Genomic DNA, 23,998 nt, shown 5'->3' with positions numbered 1-23,998 from the left:
CCCGCATCCCAACACCCTGCCCCAGCCTTGAGCCCCCTCCTGCAACCAGTCTCCCTCCCAGAGCCTGCACCTCAAACCTCCTCCCGCACTCCAACCCCCTGCCCCAGCCCTGAGCCCGCTCCCGCACTCCAAACCCCTTGGCCCCAGCCCGGAGCCCCCTCCTGCACCCCAAACTCCCCAGCTCCACCCCAGAGCTTGCACCCCCAGCTGGAGCCCTCACCCCCTCCCGCACCCCAATCCCCTGCCCCAGTCCGGAGCCCCCTTCCACACCCTGAACCTCTCATTTCTGGCCGCACCCCAGAGCCTAGGGGAAACCACAAGCCTCTGCCCTCTGCGGGGCTGGAGACGTGAGCGCCAGCTCACCTTGCTGCGGGGTAAAGCCCCGAGCCTCCGCGCCCCCACCCCCGCAGGGCTGTGTGTGGCCTGCAACTCATTTTTTCTGTGGGTCAGTGGCCCCGATAGAAAAAAAGTTCCCCACCCCTGGGTTAGCTAGTTATGTTTACTTCATAATATATAATTGTATCTAGAAAGATAAGCATCTCTGCTAAAGTCTTTTAAAAGTATGCAAGTTAATATTTATGGAACACAATCAATGCTGGAAGACTGCTTCCTCCACCTCTTTATTTATGCTTTTAAGTCTACATAAACTTCTCTGTGTTTCTCCACCCAAAATAACTGCTATAAGGATCTTTTGACCCTAAACAAAGAAATCTATTTATTTAAATCAGCAAGATGATGATTCAAGAGCAACCTCACAAGAAGGAAAATAGAGCTCTCTTCAGAAACAGATTTCTGATTTAAGCTTTCAAAGGGCTATCATAAAATAGTAAGAAAATCTCACCAACCCCCCCACCCCCCATCAAATTTTATTTTCATAATATAAACAATACACTACAACTGAGTGAGTACCAGTCTTTGCTGCACTTAAAAAGTTTGCATTTCACATACTAAGTGACCTATATACATTGAAGGGACACACCAGATTTTCAAAGATATTTAGGCGTTATGGTACTCAGTGTTGCAACACCAGATTTAGGAGCCTAAAATCGCATTGACTTTCAAGTGCCTAAATCCTTTTTGAAAATGAGAAATAGGCTCCTAAATTGGTTAGGCATTGTCACTTCCCAGTGCCTTTTTTCTTCTTCATCTTTCTATCAAGATGTTTACTACTTCTAAGAATTGAATAAGTGATGGAAAGAATACTTTAAAGAGCTGTACAATATTCAGAACACAGGAGATTAAATGATCCTGGAGAAGCTTCCCAGCACAAACAAGTCACAGTGGATACCTAAATCACCTTTAAAAAACTAGGCCTTAATGCTTAATGTCTTTAGAGAAAAACATCACTTGCTCAATGTTAATATTATGGATCAGTTGGAAGTAGATTTCTCTGATGAAGGAAGTTAGATTAAGAATTACCTTAAGTTCCTGTAGCTGGTCAGGTTCATAGAGTTTTGGAGACAACGCTTGAGAAAGGAAAGCATCAAGTTCCTGGCGACGAAGTATACGGATCCCTGGCCACTGCACCATATACCTACAGCAAAAGCAAACAAAGAACAGTTACTAATCTTTCTGTAACTGCTGTTCTTCGCAATATGTTGCATATGTCCATTCCATGTAGGTGTCCGTGGACTCCAATGCACAGTTGGAGAGTTTTTATCCTTAGCAGTTATTGTCAGGACAGCCTGAGTGCCCTCTGCTGTCTTGCGCACATTACGCAGGCATAAAGGATCCCCTCAGCTCCTTCCTACCGGAATGACTCTGATAGAAATGGGAAGGAGGGCAACGTCGTGACGTTGCACTCTATATGATTTTATGAAAATATGCTAGTGAGTATGAATATAATGTAACTGGACTATGCTTCATGAAAAAGATCTCTTGTAAGATATAATTACAAAGCTTATAATCTACTGAGTGTGGTCATCCTATTTGTATAAATGTATCACTCTTGTATCTGAAACTAGAAATATAAAATATAACTCTGAGGGCCTATCGTAATTATGCAAAGTGTGGGCCATTAATGGTGGTTTGGAATCTTGATGGCTCCCATTAACCAGGACAATTGACTGTGGATGGCTCTGTTTGCAGGCAGGCCTTCCTGTGAGTCAGGCTGGGAGGAATGAAAGCTTGGGGTCTTACAGTGACATGTGATCATGTCACCTGAACTGGAATCCATCTTTAACTTGGTGTTTTTCCATTGAGAAGGAGGGGTGGGAACCCAGAGGGACAAAGGATTCCCGCCTTATGCAAAAGATATATAAGTGAGTGGAACAGAACAAAGGGGGCAGCCATCATGCCTAGCTACCACCTGAGTTGGAACAAGGGCTGTACCAGGGGAAAGGATTATGCCCAGACTAGGAAGGCATCCAGTCTGTGAAAGAAACTTATTGAAACATCTTTGAGGGTGAGATTTTATCCGTATTCAGTTTTATTACTGTATTAGGCTTAGATTTGCGTGTTTTATTTTATTTTACTTGGTGATTCACTTTGTTCTGTCTGTTATTACTTGGAACCACTTAAATCCTACTTTCTGTATTTAATAAAATCACTTTTTACTTATTAATTAACCCAGAGTATGCATTAATATCGGGGGGGGGAAGGAGGAAACAGCTGAGCATATCTCTCTATCAGTGTTATAGAGGGCGAACAATTTATGAGTTTACCCTGTATAAGCTTTACACCCTGCCAGTGTGTTCTGAGCCTCTTGGAGGTGGGCCTCCTTCAGAAACAGAGAGTTGCTGACACAGAAATCCCAGAGTAGGACTGCTTCCTAGCTAGTGAAGAGGGGTTACATAAAACCTAATGATCACAGTGCCGGTTGGCATAAATATGTCCACTCCCTGATGTGAGGGAGGAATGCTATGGCAAGCTAAAAGGATAAACATCAGGGAGCTGCAGGTTCTACAGACTGAGATCTTGGGAGACCAAGACCTTGTGTTTGCAGGTATCCCAGGTGAGTCCTCTCACCTCAGATCCAGGCATCCCTGACTAAGGTAAGTGAATGCTGAAGCTGAGTGAAAGGAACTCCCCTGCATACATTGGTTGGGACTACCCACTAGTCTAGGGACATGCACTAACATGCCTATGTGGTGCCTTCTTGGAGAATACACCTCTGCCACCCAGCCCTGAAGGGCTCTCAGGCACTGTCTGGCGTACTGTACCACATAAGTGCATGTGGCATGTGCCTCAGCAGTCTTAAATAGTTCCTCATCATGGTGAGAGGATAAACTAAAAGTTCAGAATGAGGCTTTGAATTGCAAGAAACCTTGTCTGGGTAGCAAGGCCCTAGCTGTTGTCAACTCCAAAACCGCTCCAATAAATTCTATTTTCTCTACTGGAGACAGGACTGACTTGTCTATTTTGCTTTCGGGATCAGGACATATCAGGAATGAAACCTCTTTCCCCTGAACAAGAGAGGGACTCTCTACAGCTCCTAACAAGGAGAAGCAAATATATATCTTGCAGACTTGCTTTCTTGTGAGAGTTGTTCCTGAAGATGGATGGGGAAAGGAAAAGGAAAGGTGAGGCAAAAATAAAACAGAGCAAATATCCCACTTCCACCATGCTTACAACCCACCAATCTGTTGCAATGTGGGCCCAAGCATGACTGAAGTGGGACAGGCGTTTTGGAAGAATTGGAATAATAAAGGATGGCACTCTTGGAACTGGCAGACTGCTCTCAACCTGCCCATGAAAAATTAGTTCTTGGAAGATGCTGCCTGCCTTGAACCAGTGGCTGCAGATACAAAGGGCAGTGATGTGGGTTACCATTTGTAATCTCTGCTCCTTCTCTATGATAGGTCTTGGACTCAAGAAGTAAATCACTGAAAACGCTGAGACTGATGAGGACAGAACACCTTCTGCTTCACTGCTGGAGTGTAAATGCCCAGGGTCTACAGAGCTGCTCTAGAATCTTTGAGAATATGCAGAGTCTCATCTGTCTCTTCTGAGAAGAATGGCTGCTCACAGGGTAAGCCCTGAATGGTCTGTTGCATCTCTGGAAGGAGGCCAGAAGAATGCAACCAGGAAGAGTGCCTCAAGTGAAGGCAGAGGCCATGTTGCGTGCAGCAGAATCTGCTGCATCGAGACATGCCTGTAGAGCTGTTCTGGCGACCAACTTGCCCTCCTCTATCCAAGTTAGGAACTCTTGTTTTGCCTCACATGGGAGCTTGTCTTTCAATTTCAAACCCATCCCCCACACAGTGAAATCAAAGCATCCCAGCACAGCTTGCTGGTTCACAATGTGAAGCTCTAATCCACCTGTGGAATAAAGCTTCCTCCTAAATAAGTCCAACTTCTTGTCCTCTTTATTCTTTGGTGCTGAAGTCTGGTGTCCCTATCGTTCCTTTTCATTGGCTGCTGCAATTTCAAGGGGCATTGGAGGAGGGATGGTTATACAGTGCTCAAACCCCCGCGAGGGGAGATAGTACCTTCTCTCTACTCTTTCAGCAGTCAGAGGCAGAGAAGCTGGGGTCTGCCAGAGAATCTTGGTGAGCTGTAAGCCGAATTTATTGGCAGAGCTATTCTATCTGGAGCTAGATTAGAACATCCACTAGCTTGTGGAATTTTTCCCATTCCTCCAGGTGGATATCATGTGCCCTAGCCATCCTCCTCACAGCTCCTGATGAGTCTTAAAATAAATCACCCAGAAGTGGAGAAATAGGCTCCACCATGACTGTCTCATCAGGAGAGGAGGAAGAGGATACTAATGGTTCAGTTCCTACAGTTGCTCATGTAAGAGATCCCAAGTCTGCTCAGTACCAAGATGCTTGTGGCGACGATGCTCCTGGCGCCCAGCAGATGGAGCCAGCTCAGATGGCTGCAAGGATGCTCTTGACTGGGGTGAGGAACCTACGGGTCCCAAAAGGGCCACTAGTATGTCCCTGGACCCCAGCTATACACAGTCCAAGGATCCCTCCTGTAAACTCCCTGCTGGTATTGTGGCAGAAACCCGGGCGGGCAGGTGGCATCTCTCCCCCAATGGGACCAGCTAGGTTGGGAAACATAGGAAACCACTTCAGAGTCTGATAAGGATGAAGCTTTTTCTTGAGACCAAGGTGGTACGGTACCCGTTGGGACTGCAGAGGAAGACTGACTCTGAAGCGGAGACAGGGATATCATCTGTGCCTTTCCCTTAGATGGTACCGGTCTCATTGGTACCTTGATGCCACATCTGGTGGAACTGCTTAGTGTGGAGGGGAAGGCGCTGGAGGTGGTACCATCGTCACTGGTGCCAGGTGAGACTCTTGAACCACTGGTGATGGCAGCACTGAGGTTCAACAACCCTTTCGCAGCCTCAAACACCTCAGGAGTAGACTGGGTACCAGAAAGATACTGTGTGGTACACTGGGGCAAGGAGATGGCAATGAAGATGCTTGGGGAACCAGGCTCGACAGACCCACATTGGCCTCTGGAATCAACGAACTCCCCTGTTTAGAGGTGTGCTCTGGGGAGTGCTTCCTTTTTGATCACCCTTCTGAGTTTTTCTTAGAGCTCATCCTCTTTGATGGTCCTCGTGCTGAGTCCGATTCTTATGCCTCTTCTCCGGTACTGGGGATGCCAATCTGCCTCTCGGTACCAGTAGCGTGGCAGGTGCGCTACTGACCAACGCCAAGGTGCTCTGTATCCAGAGCAATGTAGAGAGCTCAGATGGAGGCCACACAGCCAATTTGATGAGCAGATATTTTAACCTGACTGCCCTGTCTTTTTTCTGAACAGGGTTAAAGCCCTTACAAATGCTACACTCGTCCCTCACATGAACTTCCTCCAGGTACTTAAGGCAGCTGGGGTGAGGGTCCCTATTCGGCATAGCCTTGCCGCAATAGTGGCAGGGCTTGAAATCCAGAGAGTGTGGGGGATACCTCCGGTACTGGGGCTCATACATGCTCAAACAATAAAAACAATTTTTTTTAAACTAACAAACAGAGTAACTACTAGACTGCACTAACTACACATAGGTACAATATATAGGTATTGAGAAAGACTTGCAGAAGCAAGGACAGGGAGCTTCAATAACCGTAACAGGTGGTAGGAAGGCACTGAGGTGGGTGTGGGGGGGGGTTAGCCCTTTATGACTGCCCAATGTGCATGAGACAGCAGAGAGTACTCAGGCTGCCCCAACAGGTACTATCAAGGAAAAAAACTCTTCAACAACTGTGCACTGGAGAGCACAAATACCTACAGTGGAATGGACATGTGCAATCACTCAAAGAAGACTTATTCAGAGTCCTCACTTTAACAGCTAAAGTAAACAGTATTACTGTGTGAACAGAAAAGCCACCAGAATGAAGCCAAAAACTTTTTGTTCAGGCTTCAAATTAAAAATAAGACACAGCTAAAAAGATTGAAGTGATTTCTTAGGGTTTAATGCCAGACAACATTTTGATAATCCTGCTAATTAAAAATGATAAATTAATTATTGTTTGCAGTACTGTTGCAGCCCTATTGATCCCATGACAGAGACACGGTAGGTGAGCTCTGTGTAGTTCGATAGCTTGTCTCTTTCACCAACAGAATTTGGTCCAATAAAAGATTACCTCACCCACCTTGTCTACATTAATTGTTGTAGTTTGTGCTGATTCAAATACTTTTGCATAGTATAAAAATATGTATTTGGTCAAAAGTTACTCAAAGAAAAATAGTAATGTTGTTTGACAATATTTTTACATTATACCCATTGAGCTGGCTCCTTAGAGTAGATGAATTAGGAAAATATCCATTATGTGATGTAAATGTCCAAGCAAAATACACTGATGAGACACTGCCTGTGAACTCACCCCACAGCACACATGATCATCAGAACCCCACACTGCTTTCAATAACAAAGGGTAGGATAGATCATAAAAATACTACCTAAAGCAGAAATGCATGATGATACATATAAAAATAAGAAATAATGGTGTAGTATAAAGGCTTCATCAACATGAGTCAGAGATGAACACATTACTCAGAAGTGAAGTCACAGCAAGTTTTATGCAGGTCATTCCAAACAAGTGCCAATAAAACTTTTATACCTCACAAACTATTTATGTCACATCACAGAAAAACTATTTTAAAATGTGTTAAGGGATTTAATAAAATATTATTGGAACTATTGTATTCTACTCCTACAAAGCCAAGTGCCTTATTTATAATTCCACACCACTCTTTATCGCCTTGGTCGAAACCATGAGGCAGTACCACGGGCGCATGCGCAGAACAATGGACACGACTACTTTTAAAAGCTCCGGGTCCATGCTCACAACCCTCCGTGGAATACAATAACCAATCGCTCAAAGAAAAACTATACATGGCTCAAAAGGCAAGATAAATTAATATTAAATTGGAGGCAAACTTACATTTATCATCTCAAAAATTTACCTAAAATCTTTCTTCCATTCATACAAATCTCATCTTTCAGCTTGAGATCTTGGGTCCTGCCAGATTAAGAAGCAAGAGCTGGGTCTTACTAGGGATTCCCCCCCCCGCCGCCAAAGGTACAGGAGTGCTCATTCCTAATTCAGCTCCGAAATTGAAGGCTAGTCTCTTCCTTCTTAATTCTGCACCTCTCATGTGGGCCAGTCAAATCAAGTAAGGGAACCAGCAAGCCTAGTATAGCGAATCCTAGTACCTGGTAAATGGGAAATCATTTACATGAGCTTTCCAATCCCATAAAGCTACTAAACAACCATTTTCTGCAGCACCTTTTGGTTTTTCTTTGAGAATGTACAGTGCCAGTTTCTGTGACCCAAAAGGCAATGTTTGTACCTGGCTACTTAGAGGCCTTAAATATAACAAGTCTAAACCAATTCAAATGCAAAGAAGCAACTATGAGAAAACAGCCAATTTTTCTTCTTTCAACTCTTTATGGAATTAGCTGAAAAACTGACAAGTAGCTAGCACACTTTTAAGAATAACAGAAGTGAGGAAGTCATTTCTTCCAAAATTACTTGCAATATGAATTATTAATTTTCAAAGTCATGGTTTAATGCAGGATTAGAGAAAGACTTGATAGAGCAATATATTATACAGTGTAGTAACGCATTTCTTTTATGCTATTTTAATTTGTGATTGATAAACCCTCACCTTAATACACAACAGAGCACCATAAGATGAGTGGGCACATTAGCTGGATTGAGCATTGCTGGTGTATCTGATCTCATACAGGCCAAAAATGCCCTCATTCTTCGGTTCTTGTCCTCTACTGCTTTTCCCAGCCACAGCTTCTTCAGATTGGGACAGGTCCATTCCCTGAATGCAAGCGCTTCCACCAGTTCAGGGGTCTGGGGAGATTTTCCTTTGTAAGCAGCCCATTCTTTAATTATCACTGGTGAAACTACAGAACAAAAACAATTGAAAAAAAAATTCAAAGTCTTGTATATTTTAAACTTCATATACAGATAGCCTCCCCATTTAAATCAATAGGTCATTTTAACCCAGGTGCTGTTTAGACGTTATATTGGCTGTACTGATTCTGTATCATGTATGCTAATTTGCATGACTAGTAGCCAACCAGCAAGGTCCTGAAGGATTATTTCTTTCACATGCACTCACTTCAACACATTCTCTAATATGCAAGAGTTTTCATAAAAACACAAATATATTGTAGGAATATTACTGTCAACTTGTTTTTAACCTAATTAGTTTATTATCCAAATTATTTTTCTCTATCATAATGGCATAATGGAAGATAAGCTACTTAATTTCTCTTTTTACACAGATATTCTCCTAATTAGGTCTTACATGTTTGATTAAAGAGTTGGAGGGATGTAAAATGAAGAATATTTCCCAAAACAGCACATAAATACAAAATACTTCCTAAGCATCGGCTACTTTCATCCCTACAACTTTATTTTTGTGCAGCTAATGGTGATGAACAGGTGGCAAAACAAAAAAGGAGGACTGGAAAGGAAGGGTGCATAGGGAGTGGAAATGGAAAAGGAAGCCTTGGGCAGTGATGTCTAATGTTCATTTGACAGCTGTGATAACCACACAGGCCTGGTGGAAAGGGGCAAGATGGTCCCTGGACATGGGGGCAGGCTTCAGATCAGCTGTGATATGACAAACTGATGTAACTCTTCACTCTCCTGTCAAATCTGTTCTCTGTGAAGACACTGGGTTGGTTAAGGAGGCAGAAGACTGGCGTCCCCTGCAATACCTGGGTTTTGCTTTGTGGGCTGTCTGCCCTGGTGGTAGGAAAACATCCTCTGCCTTTGCTGGCGGGTACTTGTATGGCTTTTTGTAGGGAGACAGTGTGTAAATTCCGACGTACCATAGTGTGACCCTTGAGTCCTTGAGGAAATGGACTAATCTGTCTGTCCTCTGATTGAAGAGCTCCATCTCCTGAAAGGATAGGTCCTCTATCATGAACTGTACTTGGTATCCTCGATGTCGGGAGCCACAAGGCTCATCTGATTGTGACAGCCATGGCCACTGACCTTGCAGATGTATCAGATGTGACCATGGCTGCCTGCAGCAATATCCTTGTATCCATCTGGACCGCCTTAATGCTCTCCTTCATTTCATCACTGTACTCCTGCAGGATTTTTGAAAGGAAAGAAGTGGCCCTCTCACATGTGAAGCAACTGTATTTAGTGAATAATGCCTGGTAGTTTCCTACCCAAAGCTGCAGTGAGGCTGATGAATGTGCCTTGCATCCAAAAAGGGTCTAATTTCTTAGGATCCTTGTCCATATGAATATGTTTAGTGAACTTCAGTTTTTCTTGTACTTGTGTTTGGGTGGGCATAGAAACACTCTAAGCCCTTCTAGGGCATGTAATACTTCTTTTCTTTCCACTTCCAAGTGAGCGGAGAAATGGCCAGGATCTACCATAGTCCTTCCAGTTCCTCTATCCACTCGTTAATGAGTAGGAGAGTGAACCTGGCCAGTGCTGTCACACTGAAAATATAAAAAAACTTAAGACTGTTCTTGTATGAATTTGGTCTCAATATCGAGGGTCTCCACAATTCTGGACTAGAAGTCCCGGAAGGATTTAAAGTCACTGATCACGGTAGTGGGGGCTAGGCTGGGGTCACCGCTTCATCCAGAGATAAGAAGGTTTCCTTGGGTGGAGACAGGGATCATTGTGGTAGGCCCCCTCCCCCCCTCATCATCTCCTGCAGCCCCACATCTGTTTCCAGTGTGGATGACCTAACCAATGATAGTGCCAGAGAATGGGATCTCCTCCTCCTGCTAGAAGCACAAGAGGGTAATTTCTTTGACACACAGGATGAAGGACCTCAGTAATGCCAATATGGCCAAGCTGAAATGCCATACAGATGCTGATGTGGTTCAGAGAGGCCAACCGAGTCCCACTTTCAAACCTTTTTGGGCAGTGATCTGAAGCCCTTATGCTCTCCTTGGGGTCATTCTCCAATGGCATAGGAGATGGATCTCCGCTTGACGTTGTCAAGGAGTGTCGGTGATGGTGAGGAGAAGTATTTCTCTTCTTCAGAAGGTGGTGCCATGGGGAAATATGGAGCTGGTTCCAGTTCTAGTCACTTCTTCAGTACTAGGAACATGCCTCCAGGGCTTATCTTGGGGCCTTACTCAACTCTGTCAGGGGTATCAGCACCATATTAGTACTGGATCTTTGATTGCTTAGGGCCTTTGTCTTTGGAAGAGCGATGTTTCATGAGCTCCTTCAGTTTAAGCACTATCTTTAAGATCAGTCTTCTTCTGCGACTCTATGTCCCCTTTGAGTGGGAATAGAAGCCAGCTTTACTACCTGCCATGCACACCTACAGCGACAGACACATACTTGAAGAATTATATATTCACGCATATGTGTGTGCAATATATGTTGTATATAAAATCTCTCTCTCAGAAAATACTATATAACATGAATACACAGCTGCTCAAGTTGCCACAATTGGTAATTGAGAAGACTGGTAAAAAAAGAATCACAATAACTAGATGCCTTAGATCTCCCTAGCCCCCGTCAATCTGGTTACAGATCTGGATATTGCACAAAAACCACCCATGTCACATTGGACAACAATCTCATCCCAGCAATGGGTAGTGATCAGGTGTCTACGCTGATATTAGATTTATCAGCTGCCTTCAGTCCCAGTGAACATTAAGTACTGTTGACTTGCCTGAAGTTATTTCTATGTGAGAGTGGGATAGGGCTCCTTGAGCAGCTTTGTTCCTTGAAGGCTGAAGCCCCAGAAGATTGTATTTGTATCATCAATCCTAAGGACGTTCCTGTGCAGGGTGCTGCAGGGTTCCATCTTGCTACCATTCTCGTTCAGTATATGCACAAGGCCAGGACTGACTATTTTTGTGTACTTTCTAACTGTATGATCTCAGTGCTGTAGTGGACATTGCAATTAGGAAACTTGACTCCTTTGCACAAAAGGAAGAAAATAATGGCTGAAATTCAAATTGTAGCTTCCTCCATCTAATTTGTTTCGCCAACAGAAGATAAGCTGTGGTCTCATTCCACTTCATATATGCAAGAAAGACAACTTAAGTTCTTATGTATAATTAGACGTAAGCTGGTATCCAATGGGAAGAACTGGTGGGACTTAAGACCTGGCCCTACACAGAAGCCCAAGGGCATTCTGAAATCAAATCTATAAAGTACAAAACAGCTTTGTTTAGGTCTGAACAATGAATAAACATCTTGGCAGAAGACTAAATGATTGCAGTGTAATTCTACCCTTACTCAAGGGATAAATAGGCAATACTATCATCTTGGTAAATTTAATGTTGGATGAATTAGTCACTATAATTGGAAATTCCATACGAACAAATTTAAGTTAATTGCCAGGAGGAAAATAGCTACATATAATTTTTCATCCTAATTTCCAAGAAGATTTTGTTTGTTCAACAGGTTGCTTCTTCCTGAAAAAAATACATGCTTTTCTCTGCATCAGGCTCAACAATAAATGTTACTATTTACTGCAAAGGAATAATACATTTCTCAGAGTTTTTTTAAAAGGACATAGTCAACTAAAAAAATACTTGTGTCCAAAACAAACAAACAAAAAAAAAACAAAAAAAACCCAACAACTCCCTACTTCCCCACGCCAAAGTTCCTATTACTGTAAATGAAAGCTATTGGGGAAAAAATCTATTTTTTTTTCCAGTTTGTTCACTTTCTGTATATTGTTTAACCATAATCAAGATTTCCCTGTTTGTGTAAGTCTTCCACACAGCGAAAGAGGAGAGAAAAAACCTTAAAGGAAAGCATGGGTGAAAAATAATAAAAACTTTAAAGAAGATTCAGAGACACATATACTTATCCTTTTAAAACTGAATAGACAGTGTCCATGTAAGTTATTTTTTGCCAACCAAACCTTATCTCCGTGGAATGCTGTGTAAGGAGGGTCAGTCATGAGAGCTTGGGGTTCGCTGATCCTTCTCGCTGATGTAATGGTGACTAAAAAGGCTGTCTTCAGAGTAAGGTGATATAAAGAGCATTCAGAAAGAGGGTGAAAGGGGGGCTCCATGGGATTTGTAAGAATAACATTAAGATCCCACCTTGGAGGGCATTCTGTTGACTGGTTGGTAAGTATGCAGTAACACCTTTAGAAATCTGGATCCCAGAGGATGAGAAAAAAACTGAGCATGACTGTACTGGAGGGTAGTGTGGTGAGACTGCATCCAGGTGGACTTTGATAGAATCGAGTGTCCAGGGTGTTTCAAATATAAAATATAGTTGAGGGTTTTTGGTACAGAAGCCTTCAGTGGGTTGAGATTGTGCTGGGCTGCCCAAAATGAAAATCTTTTCATTTAAAGGAGTAAGTCTTCCTTGTGAAGAGCCTTCTACTTTGCAGCAGGATCTCTTGTACTTGTAGTGAGCAGCTTCTGTTGGTAGCACTCAGGTGACCAACAACCATTCTATCAAATATTGTGACTTTGGGCATGGATGAAATACCTCACCTTGTTTCTGTGATATTATGAATGGACTGTCTTGCAGTGGTACAGAAGCCTAGACAGACATTTTACGGAGCTATGTTAGCTAGAACAATCCTGAAGATATCCGTAACAGTATGACTGCAGCCTGTTTGATTTTGCACATCACTCTTGGAATCAAGAGAATCAGCACAATTGCATACATGAGACCTTCATCCCACTCTATGAGGAAGGTGTCTTGCAATGATTGAGGGCTCATGCCTCCCTAGAACAAAAGGATGGGCATTTCATATGGTCTTTAGTGGCAAACAAGTCTATAATAGAATTTCCCATTATACTGGTTTAAGATGGAGCTGTTCAGAGACCATTTGTGGTTGGAGATGGATTGCTTGTTTAGGAAGTATTTTAGGTTGTTGCTGGCTCCTGGAAGATGAAAAGTGACAGGATATTCCATGTTCATAAACACCATATCTATAACTTCATTGACTCTTGATATGGGATGATAAGAAGGCACCTCCTTGCTTGTTCATACAGTACACTGCAGTTATGTTGTGGGAAAGATTTTGTGGAGTTCAGTAGAACAGGCTGGAATGCTATGCAAGCTAACCTGATTGCTCACAATTTTCGTATGTTTATGTGAAGAGTCATGTCCTTTTGAGACTAAGTCCCTTGTTTATGGACACAATCCAGATGTGCGCCCCAACCTGTACTTGATGCATCTGTGACCAACATCTTTCAAGGGGAGATATGGAGAAGAGGGCTCTGAACATTCTTGTGGTCTACCCACCAGTTCAGAGCTGATAGGATACGCACTGGGACCACCATTTGCATGCTCACTATATGCTGTGGCAAGGCACCTCCTTCGTCTCACCAGATTTAGTGCTTCCCCCTCTGGCGATGGCAGGCCTGGGGTAATCAGCCCCACTCACGGCAGAGTTTGCCTTCCCCCTTCTGTGCTCCCTTAGTCGTACTTTAAGGGTAGGCCTGAAGGTTGGCTTAAGGATTGATCTTCCACCAAACAAAAAGGAAAATAGTCCCATAAACAAAGAAAACCCAGTGGGATATCTTTCTCTGCCTCTTCCCGGGTGCAGGGTGTCGCCCTGTTGGTTGCCCTGGGTGTCTTGCCCAGCAGGCCTCAGGTTTGACAGCTTCCCCTATGGGAAGGAGTCCAGCCTCCCACTCTGGAGAAGCTTATTTCCCAGCTGCCACTAGCCTGGCAGCAGTGTCTCTCTCTCCTCCCCCTTTTCTCTCACCAGAGGAGGAGTTTTTAAAGGCCTCAGGCAGGCCTTAATTGGAATCAGGTGTCCCTCACTGACCTGAGGTAACCGCTTCTCAACTACTAGGGAAGAGGGCCTTTAACATTCTGGGGCTAATTTATCTGCCTTCTAGTACCCTCTTGCAGCCTTCTAGTCTGACTGTCACAATGCCTTGACCTTAACCAGCCTTGTAATGGACACAGGTGAAGTCTGGCTAGGGGCATCATGCATGCGAGCAAACGTGTGGCCTAGAAGTTTGAGGCAATTTCTTACTGTAGTTGCTGGATTAGATTTGATACCAGTGATTACTGTATGAAGAGAAAAATCCTTCTTCAGGAAGATATGCTTTTGCTAATTTGGAGTTGATTAGGGCTGCTATATAAATCCATGGCATGTCCACACCTTGAATACTGCATACAGTTCTGGTCACCCCATCTCAAAAAGATAAATTAGAATTGGAAAAAGTCCAGAGAAGGGCAACAAAAATGGTTAGAGGCATGGAACAGCTTTCATATGAGGCGAGTTTAAAAAGACTGGGACTGTTCAGTTAAAAAAATAATAATAATAAAGAGATGACGGGGGGGAGGGGAAATAGGTCTATAAAATCATGAAGGGTGGAGAATGTGAATAAGGAAGTGTTATTTATCCCTTCACAACACTAGAACCAGTGGTCACCCAATGGCAGTAGGTTTGAAAACCAAACGTAAGGAAGTACTTCTTCACACAATGCATAGCCAACCTGTGGAACTCATTGCCAGAGGATGTTGTGAAGGTCAAAAATATAACTCAATTCAAAAAAGAATAATGTAAGTTTATGGAGCATAGGTCCATCAATGGCTATTAGCCACGATGGTCAGGGACACAACCCCATGTTCTGGATGTCCCTAAATCTCTGCCAGAAGCTGGGACTGGACGATGGGGGATAGATCACTTGATAAATTGCCCTGTTCTGTTCGTTCCCTCTGAAGCATCTGGCAACAGCCACCATCGAAGACAGAATACTGGGTTAGATGGACCATTGGCCATTTTTATGTCCTTATGTTTTCCTATAAATTCTATTATCTGTGATGGGCTCAGAGATGATTTCCCATAATTCACCATGAATCTCAGCTGTTTGCATAGGTGAAAAACATATGTCAGGGTTGTGGCAACTTCCTGATGAGATCTGCCTATGATCAATCATCTAAATTGGGATAAAAGTGAATGACATCACCTCAGATATGTCACCACCACAGATAGACATTTTGTAAAGACTCTTGGTTCTGTGGAGAGACTGAATGGTACCACTTTGTATTGGTAGTGACTGGACCCCATTGTGAATTGCAGGTACTTTCTGCAGGTAGGATGGATGGTGATATGGAAGTATGCATCTTGTAGACAGCCATGAAACAATCTTGAGCCTGAAGGTCAAGGATGATGGAGGCTAGAGTTACCATCCTGAATCCGAGATGGCATATATATTTGTTCAGTCTTCTCATGTCTAGAATAGGACAAAATCCCCTTTTTCCTTTGGAATAAGAAAATATCAGGATTAGAAGCCTCTTCCCCTATATTCCAGAGGAGACTTCTTCTATGGTTCCTAGGCAAAGTACGGAAGCCACTTATTTGAGCTGATTTTCATGAGAAAGGTCCTGAAGAGGCGCAGGGAATGGGGTCAGCAGGGGGTGAGGACCAAAAGTGGATGAGATAGCCATGGATGATACTTCCAGGACTCACCTGTCTGTCCTCATAGACCATGCCTGATGGAAGAAAGCAAGGTGGCGTACAAAAGTTAGAGTTTAGAGATGGTTCCTGAGTAGTTCAAGTGTGACTATGAACTCTTGTGAAAACCTTCTCCCTGGAAGCCAGTGCAGTGTGACAACAGATGAGGAAAATACCTCCTCTGAGAAAACCTCTGTTTCTTCTTGGGCGGATATTCAGATCATCTGTATTGGTGTTAGAAGTCATCTGCCTAGTTTGCCCTAGCACCTAACCGGCTTACAGTTTGTGGTATGTGCTCACAGAGTGGAATGTGGTCCTGGAATCTTTGAGGGACTGTCATCTGTACGAGTGCTAAATAATTCTGTGCCCTTGAAGGGCAAATCCTCAGTTGTGCTTTGCGTTTCTTTTGAAACGCCAGAGGCTTGTGGACACAAAGCTCTGCGAATAGTCACAGAAGTGGCCGCAGATCAAGCTAGAGTGTCCTATGCATCCATGGCTGCCTGTTAGCAACATTTTAGCTGTTAGCTGACCTTCCACAATAATGCTTTTCAAGTTCTGCTCTGGAGTCTTATATTCACCTTCGCAGCTAAACTTCCACACTACCCCAAATTGTATCTTGCAAATAAGGCCTCGTAACTGACAATTCATAGCTGCAGTGATGCTGATGAATTGTCCTTTATTCCAAATAAGTAATTTTTTAGATCTGTATCTTTTGGGGTGCTTGTAATCTGCTTAGTCTGTTCATGGGTCACAGAGACCAGCAAGGAAGGTGGGTGAGGAGCCAGCACAGAATGGAAGTGGATGGTGTACCCAGATGTTATAACTTCCCACATCCACCTGTTGGATGTTATCTTTTCCCAGAACACCCAGATTGGTCAGATCATTTCTAAATAACCGGAGAAGAGGAGGAGAGTGGAACTTTGAATCTGAATGGTAGCATGGTTTGCAGCTCTCAACCTGCATATCAAAATAAATACTTGCCAGATGAAGTCTGCTATGTAGTCTTGTTTGCAGAGGTCAAGGTCTCTTGTTCTGGAATCTTGGCCGTTTCCCGAATGGCTTAGATGTTCTTTGCTGAAACACTATCTATACAGAACAAAACTCTGAAATGACTGAGGCCTGTTAGATTTTCTTCTGTTAGCAGGAGTATAGATGCCAAGAGAACAGAGGATCGCTCTGGAACATTAAGTGAACTAAGTGACTCAGCTATCCTCTCACTGAATAGTTTTGGTTCCCCAAATGAGAGTGTTTGGACCTCTTTTGGATGGAACCAAGATGCATGAAGCATGACTACTGCAGTAGCCATGAATCAGGACACTATATCTGCTGCATCTAAAACAGCCTGTTGAGATGGCTTGGCTGTAAGATGACCCTCAGAGATGATGAACTGAAATTGTTTCATACTCTTATGGTAGTTGCTCAATAAAGTAAGCAAGCTTATTATAATTGATGTCATCGTATTTTGCCATAAGAGCTTGATAGGGTAGTTTGCTACTCTGAATTGCAAACTGGTACTAAGTAGATCTTACGACCAAAGAGATCCAAATGATTTTGATTTTTCCTCGTGTGATGTTGTTTTAGAAAACTGTTGGTTACGTTCATTTGCTACATCATCACTAACCAATTAGGTACTGGTTGGGAAAAAAAGGTACTCAGATCCTTGTGACAGTATATAATATTTCATGTGAGCTCTTTTACATGTTGGAGCTAAAGTTAGAGTTTACGAGACTGTCTGAGCTGGCTCCAGCAGGGCATCATTAATTGGCAGGCCTACTCACCATGTGGCTGAAGTGTGGAAGCTCCATGAAATTGTGTGGAGCTTCTTGGATTTCTTCCAAGGGGATCTGTAGTGATTCAGCTACCTGTTTCATCGAGTCCTGAAACTGCTTAGAATTGCCAGCATATAATGGTGGTGGAGGCATTACAGCCTCATCAGGCAAGGAAGATATATTTGCTGGTACTAAAATTCCCTCTTCAGTCTGTTGTTCCTCCTCAAATGGCTGTTGAGACTGATGCAGAGGATCTTATGGTAGAGCTGGCTGCCTCCACAGATTCACTGTCTCAGAATCCCTGATTATTCTCAGATAATACTCATTATCTCATGAATTCCACAACAGCCTGATGTGCCCCATATGGATATGGCTGAGGACAAGGTGACTGGTACCAGGTCATTTGAGGGTGATATTATGTATCTGTCCTGTCTAGATGTTGTAGATCCCTATCTAAGTGGAACTTTGGGGAGGAAGCCCTGGAAGAGTAATCTGAGTTCTTCACACATAGGTAAGAATCTGATGAATAAACATCAGATTCAAATGAGAGAGCAAAAGATGGTAGAGTGACTGGAGACAGAACTCTAGATCCGGAGAGTAAAGCAGAGTAAGATGGTACTGGAGACAATCTTGTGTCCAGCACCAAAACATCTATATCCTCTGCTAGTAGAGAGGACTCTGGTTCTTCTGAAATTACTAAGTCTTTAGACAACATAAATCTACTCAGTACAGGTGACGAAAAGAGAGAAGGCAACTTGGACCCTACTCCCCTACGAGCCACTGTTGGTACCAGAGGAGCCATAGACTTACATGGCACCAAATGGCCCTCCACAGCCTCATCAGCACTGCACACTTATTTAGAGAAGTCACAGCCAGTACCACTTACTTGCTAGGCATTGCAAATACACTCAGTACCATAGGCTTAGTAGAGGCAGTGAGTCTACTCTTTGTTAAAAGTTTACTCAGTACTAAGCTAATAGAGCCAGGCTTCAATGTCAGTACCATCTCAGCCTGTGCACCGACGGATTTTTAACACTAGGTGCTAAAGTAGTGATTTTCCTGATCAGTAACCAAGCACCAGTACTGAAATCTCCTAGAGCCTTAGCAATGTCTTTATCAGGACATGAAGTCTCCATAGCAGTGACTTCTTCAGGCAATTTCAGCCTCTTATTGCCCACTTCTTTTTGAGGTGATCGAGGTCGGCTCCTATGTTTAGAAGGTGTTGTAACACGACTTCAATATGATCTCCTTGCACCATCCTACTGGTTGCATGGGTCCTGGGAGTCACAGAAACTCAGAGTACTCTGAATTTCTGCATTTCCTTATACAAATGTGGTTCGAGGCTCTGGACCTGAAGAGACCCACACAGATGAATCTATGAGAAACATTTCTAATTTGGTTTCTCTGATCTTTTTAGTTATCCTGCCAAATGATCTACAAATATTAAACTTAAAAGAACATGAACTTCTTCTAAACAACAGAGAAAACTTATGTGGTTGTCATTCAAGGGAATAGCATCCCTGCAGACATCACATGACAAAGCAAGGAGATTTAGGCATTCCCATCAAGAAAACAGTAAACCTAGAAAATTAAACTCCCCGTTCTGACTAGGGAATTGAGAAGACATGGGGGAAATAAACCCTATGTTCCAATAAATTTTCTCTAAAGCTATTTACACTAACTATACAAACAAAACTAATCACTACACTAAGCACTAAACTAACACTATCTATTCATCTAAGTATTTAGCATGTAAATAAACAAGCTACCTAAAGTGGATGCTGCAGGACACTAAAGCCCTGTTTCAGGCCTAGGTGGTGAGGCACTGCCCCTATATCTCCTCAGTAAGGGGTACAAGGATAATCAAGCTGCATTTGTGGACCAATCAGACACTGCTGGCAAAAATCTCCAAAAGCACATGTGCCCTGAAGTGGAGCACCCATACTGTAAGGGACCAGGGCATAGGCAGTCTGGCCTAGCAGTCACAGCTGGGCTGAGGTCTGCACACTAGGGATGGTAGTCACCGAGCAGGAGTTGGAGGAATTGCAAGAGCCAGGTCCCATAAGCAAGAGTCAGGGTCAGAGTCAGGCTGGAGTTGGAGACTGGAGATCAAAGGCCATACCAGGCTGCCTTAGCTGTTTGTTTCCATACTTTTTAACAGTTCATTTTTTAATGCTGCATGTTTTAGATGTATAGGGCACCTTAAATGTAATTTAACTAACTCTCTGTGGTCTCCTTGATCTCTGTCCCTTCCCTCCCTCTTCTCCTCACCTTCCGCTTTCTGATAAAATGGCTTGATCTTCTTTACTCATCCCATTTTGCCATACCCCTGGCCACCATAATAAAAAATAAAGAAATAAAAATACTTTAAATTGAAAAAACATACAAGAAATTAGCACGTAACCATCAAAACCCTGAGCACTTTGCTTGTATGTTTTATCTCTTGCCTCTATCCTTTAATTTTTGTCTTTTTAGATTCTAAGCTCTTCAGAAACTGCAGGTTCTTATTAACATTATAATAAATTCTACTTATTAGCAACCTCTCGGTTCCCAGCAAAAAGAAGCTATTATCTGGAGGCTGCAAATAAGTGGACAATTTGCAGGGCTGCAGCCAAGGAAGAGAACGTGCTCGGTACCTCTCCCTTCAGCCCCACAAACCTGTCTGCAGTTGGTGCTCAGCACTTCTCAGCTCTTCCTTCCCTAGGTGCAGCCCCACAAGCAGGTTTATGGGACTGCAGCCAGGGAAAGAAGCACTGGGACATGCTGAGATCAGGCCCCTGGTGCCAGAATAGGGCACAGCCTGGAAAGCACAGAGGTACCATGCAGTCCTGAAGGCCCCCAGCATCCCTACTCCCCAAGGAGAGCCACCAGTATCCAGGCTGCAGCCCTCCCCTTCCTGCTGCTGCCCTGTCTGCAGCCTCCCCTCCCAGCTGCAGGCAGGTTTGCAGTGTTGCAGGCAAGAAAGGCATGTCAAAAAGTTGTCATACGCTACAAACCTGTTGCCAATATCCGAATATTATTAAAGTAAATAGGGCAGGACTGGTTCCTGGCAAAATGCTGCTATTAACCGGAAGTCATTAATATCAGGATTGCTATTAAGCAGAATCCACTGTATTTCTTACTTATATTAGTAAAAAAATAATCCTTATTTGCACCAACATGCTTGGGCAGAGCAGAAAACTGAACTTCTCTTGAACTCAAGTTCTGTGTCTTAATTACAGGTTCTGCACCTAGCACAATAAGAACCACAACCGGGGCGCTGGGATACTACTGCAATAAACAGACATCATCACATGAGAATTTCCTACATTAAAAGAAAAAGAGAGCCTCTGCTAGGAGTTTTCTACTCATAGAAGCAAATGACTGTAGCCAATAGAAGTGATTCAGAAATTTAAAGCAAGTCAATAAATGTTTAACTGGCTGAAATAGAAGACATTTTACTTCTAGAAACATAAAAGTTTAAGGAAACCAAAAGGGAGAGTTGGTACCCCTATTTCCTTGTTAGCAGCACCACCCTCATTAGGAACACCAAAGGATAGTGAGAGCTAAGTCAGCAGCAACTTCTGCCTCCACAGTCTAAGGAAAGTCTGAAGGGCAGTATAAACTAAGGGAGGGAAGAGGGGGGGCCCAGCGAGGTAGCTCAAAAACTCTAGGGAACTCTGCAGTTTTTCAAGAGAAAAAAGGAAACCTGAATAAAGCTAAGATAGTTAAGGGTTTCAGCACTTACAGCTTTAAGCACTTTAGCTATTTAGGTGCATAAAACTGTAAGTAAATCTATACAGCAGCTTCAAGGACAGTAATCCAAGTCAGCAACAATGAACATTGCAAAGAACTTTATTATTTCAAAGCCAATCTCCTAAAACTCTGTTAAACACAAGTGTGTTTAGAATCTATGTGTGTGAACTTGTGGGTTTGGAAATTATTCTGTTTGAGAAAGGCGGATTAAAAAAAAAAAAAAAGACTCACAAAAGGGGTAATCTGACTACTTATTTCAAACTATTTCTTACTTTAGGACTTTTGAATCTCAGTGAAACATTCTCCTCCTGCCTATACGAGTCACAAAATATTTCACAATAGCTTGTTCCAACTAAAAATTGGTGGGAGGGAGAGGTGTAAATGAAAATAATTCATACAAATGATTACTGTATGTAGCCTTAGACATGAAAATTGCAAAGGACATCTTCACAGCAAACAAGTCTAAATATTTGCTTTTTAAATTTAGTCTACTGACAGCAGAATCCTACAAATAAATATGTTACCTTTTCTCCTGTTGACAATCATCTATTTAATACTTTGCTTTTCCCTAACCTTCCCAAGATCTTGTTACAGAGGTTCAACCACTTTTTGGTATGTGTTTGACATTAAGAAAACCATTCCACATATAAACTGGGATTTTCTCAAATGAAATGAATAACTGGCAACTACAGATTTGAAAATGTGTATATCTGATTAAAGTGAGCACTAGCACTCATGCTTTTAACTGCATTAGCAAACAGCCCCTGTAACAAATCTGCTCACAAAAAGTGTAGTTTTTAAATTGTTAGTTGGTTTATGACCAAGTTGTTATACCTGAAGCCTAAGCAAACTACAGTGTAATAAAAATTAAATTTTCATGTGTCAACATTTGCAAGCTAAAAAGAAACAAAACTAAATTCAGCGGAAATATACTAGACAGTGTATTCTGGAAACGCAGAGGGGAAAAACAGGGAAAGCTGACATATTCATTTGACATATGCATTTAACATTTCTGTGAAAACTATTTTAATATTTGTGTGAAAGAGGAAGAGAAATTTCTTACATTCAAGTCCTAACATAATACTTTGAATCTAAAGAGCATACCAGGACCAAAAATGACAGACTATTCAGAAAAAGTCAGGCAGTAGGCAGACTGTACATTTTTTTCATGTTAGTTTTCCAACTATAAACCTCCAATTTTGCTTACTGACTCCTATCATTTATATTCATTAAATAATTAAAGGAAATAAATATAGTAAGAAAAAAGATTATAAAGTAATTGATTTATAAGGACCCATTTTTGACAGAACATTAAAATTTTATCTCAGTGACATTCATGAAAGCCTAATAATTACTCTAAGTTTTGATCATGCTGAAAATGTGCATAAGATTATGGAGTTTTGAAGAGAAAAATGATGGCTAGAGTACATACATTCTGGTGGAAGTCTGTTCTTTCTAAAAGCAAGTCTTTCAGTTTTCTTTCTGCTTTCTGCCAAACTAAACAGGACTCCGTAAACATACTGACGAACTGGCCTATAAAGCAGAGCAGCAGGAGGCAGGTCTTTGTTGGCTTCGTCTTCAATAGAAACAGCAATTTTGATTTCACCCTTTACGTGGAAGAAAGCAGAATAATATTGCACATATGTATATATACATTTTCCATTCAACATAGAAGTATGCTAACACAATCCTGCTTTAAAACCATTTCAGTCATATATTTAATCAATACAAAAGATATATTTGAAGAACAGATACCAAGAGTTAAGCTAGAATTTAGGGACTACTTTCAAAATCACAAGTGACTTAGCAGCAGAAGTCTCACTGATCATATGCTCCTAAATACCTTAGAGACTTTGAAAATCTTCCCCCTGAGGTTCCCCCCCAATTTGAAATAAGTTTTTGCTTCTCAGTCACTGACACACACAATTATGCAAGTGACGCAAAGCTTTTTAAATAGCCAAGAAATATATTATTAACATAGCAAAAATATTCAAAATTGAGCATTTTACCAGTAAAGAAACAATTAGGGATATGATGAATCTGCCTTTTTTTTTTTTAATGGATCCCAAATGCTAGCCAATTGTATTCAAAGACTTAATAGGAAAAGTCAGATAAGACAATATTTTGAAAATCAGTAAAAGCCGCTTTATAAAAGTTAGAAGTATATTTGTAATTAAAATATGCTTTAAGTAACGCTATTTAGCTATCCATTTAATGTCTTGTGTGGCTTTCACTAAGTTTTGAATACTACGCACTAAGTGAACAATTTAATTTAAAATGCTGTATAAACTGAAAAGATACATAAGGTGTATATACAATAATTTTAAAATAAAAATAAACTGCATAGCTTACTTTTGTGTTCACTATGAAAAAGGATTAATACAATTACATAAGTATAGCACTTCTTGTAGATAAAAATTGTTGGGAAAGGGCAGCATTAAGTACAGGGCTGAGGGCCAGGACTGTCTGAGTTATATTCCCAACTCTATTCCCTGGATGTACTGGCTTGGGGCAGGTTGCTTAACTCTCTGTCTCAATCTGCCCGCTGTAATGTGGGAGATAAATTCTATCTACTTTACAAGGATGTCATAATGTTAGTATCTGTTCTCCCCCTATTTCAGTGTGGCTCTTGACAGGGCAGAACTCTGCAAGCATAGTGTCTTTATGCAAGTGGTCAAACCTGACTGCTTTCTACA

General features: G+C 42.2%; 1 protein-coding gene across 2 annotated transcripts in view; it reads right to left on the bottom strand.

Annotated features, from left to right (window-relative positions):
- Positions 1-23,998, bottom strand: part of FAM120A (family with sequence similarity 120A) — a 113,016-nt gene that overhangs the window by 25,565 nt on the left and 63,453 nt on the right. For both annotated transcript variants that reach the window (XM_024199489.2, XM_029911219.1), the window contains exons 10-12: positions 22,735-22,909; positions 8,065-8,314; positions 1,420-1,534 (exon numbers count right to left, since the gene is read on the bottom strand). In XM_024199489.2, the coding sequence (XP_024055257.1) occupies positions 1,420-1,534; positions 8,065-8,314; positions 22,735-22,909 (540 nt within the window). The remainder of the gene's footprint in view (positions 1-1,419; positions 1,535-8,064; positions 8,315-22,734; positions 22,910-23,998) is intronic.

The sequence above is a fragment of the Terrapene carolina genome, unplaced genomic scaffold (assembly GCF_002925995.2).
Source record: "Terrapene carolina triunguis isolate 2854851 unplaced genomic scaffold, T_m_triunguis-2.0 Scaffold89, whole genome shotgun sequence".
Lineage (NCBI taxonomy): Eukaryota > Metazoa > Chordata > Testudines > Emydidae > Terrapene > Terrapene triunguis.
The sequence above is the reverse complement of the archived record's forward strand: the minus strand, read 5'-3'. Positions and strand labels throughout refer to the sequence as shown.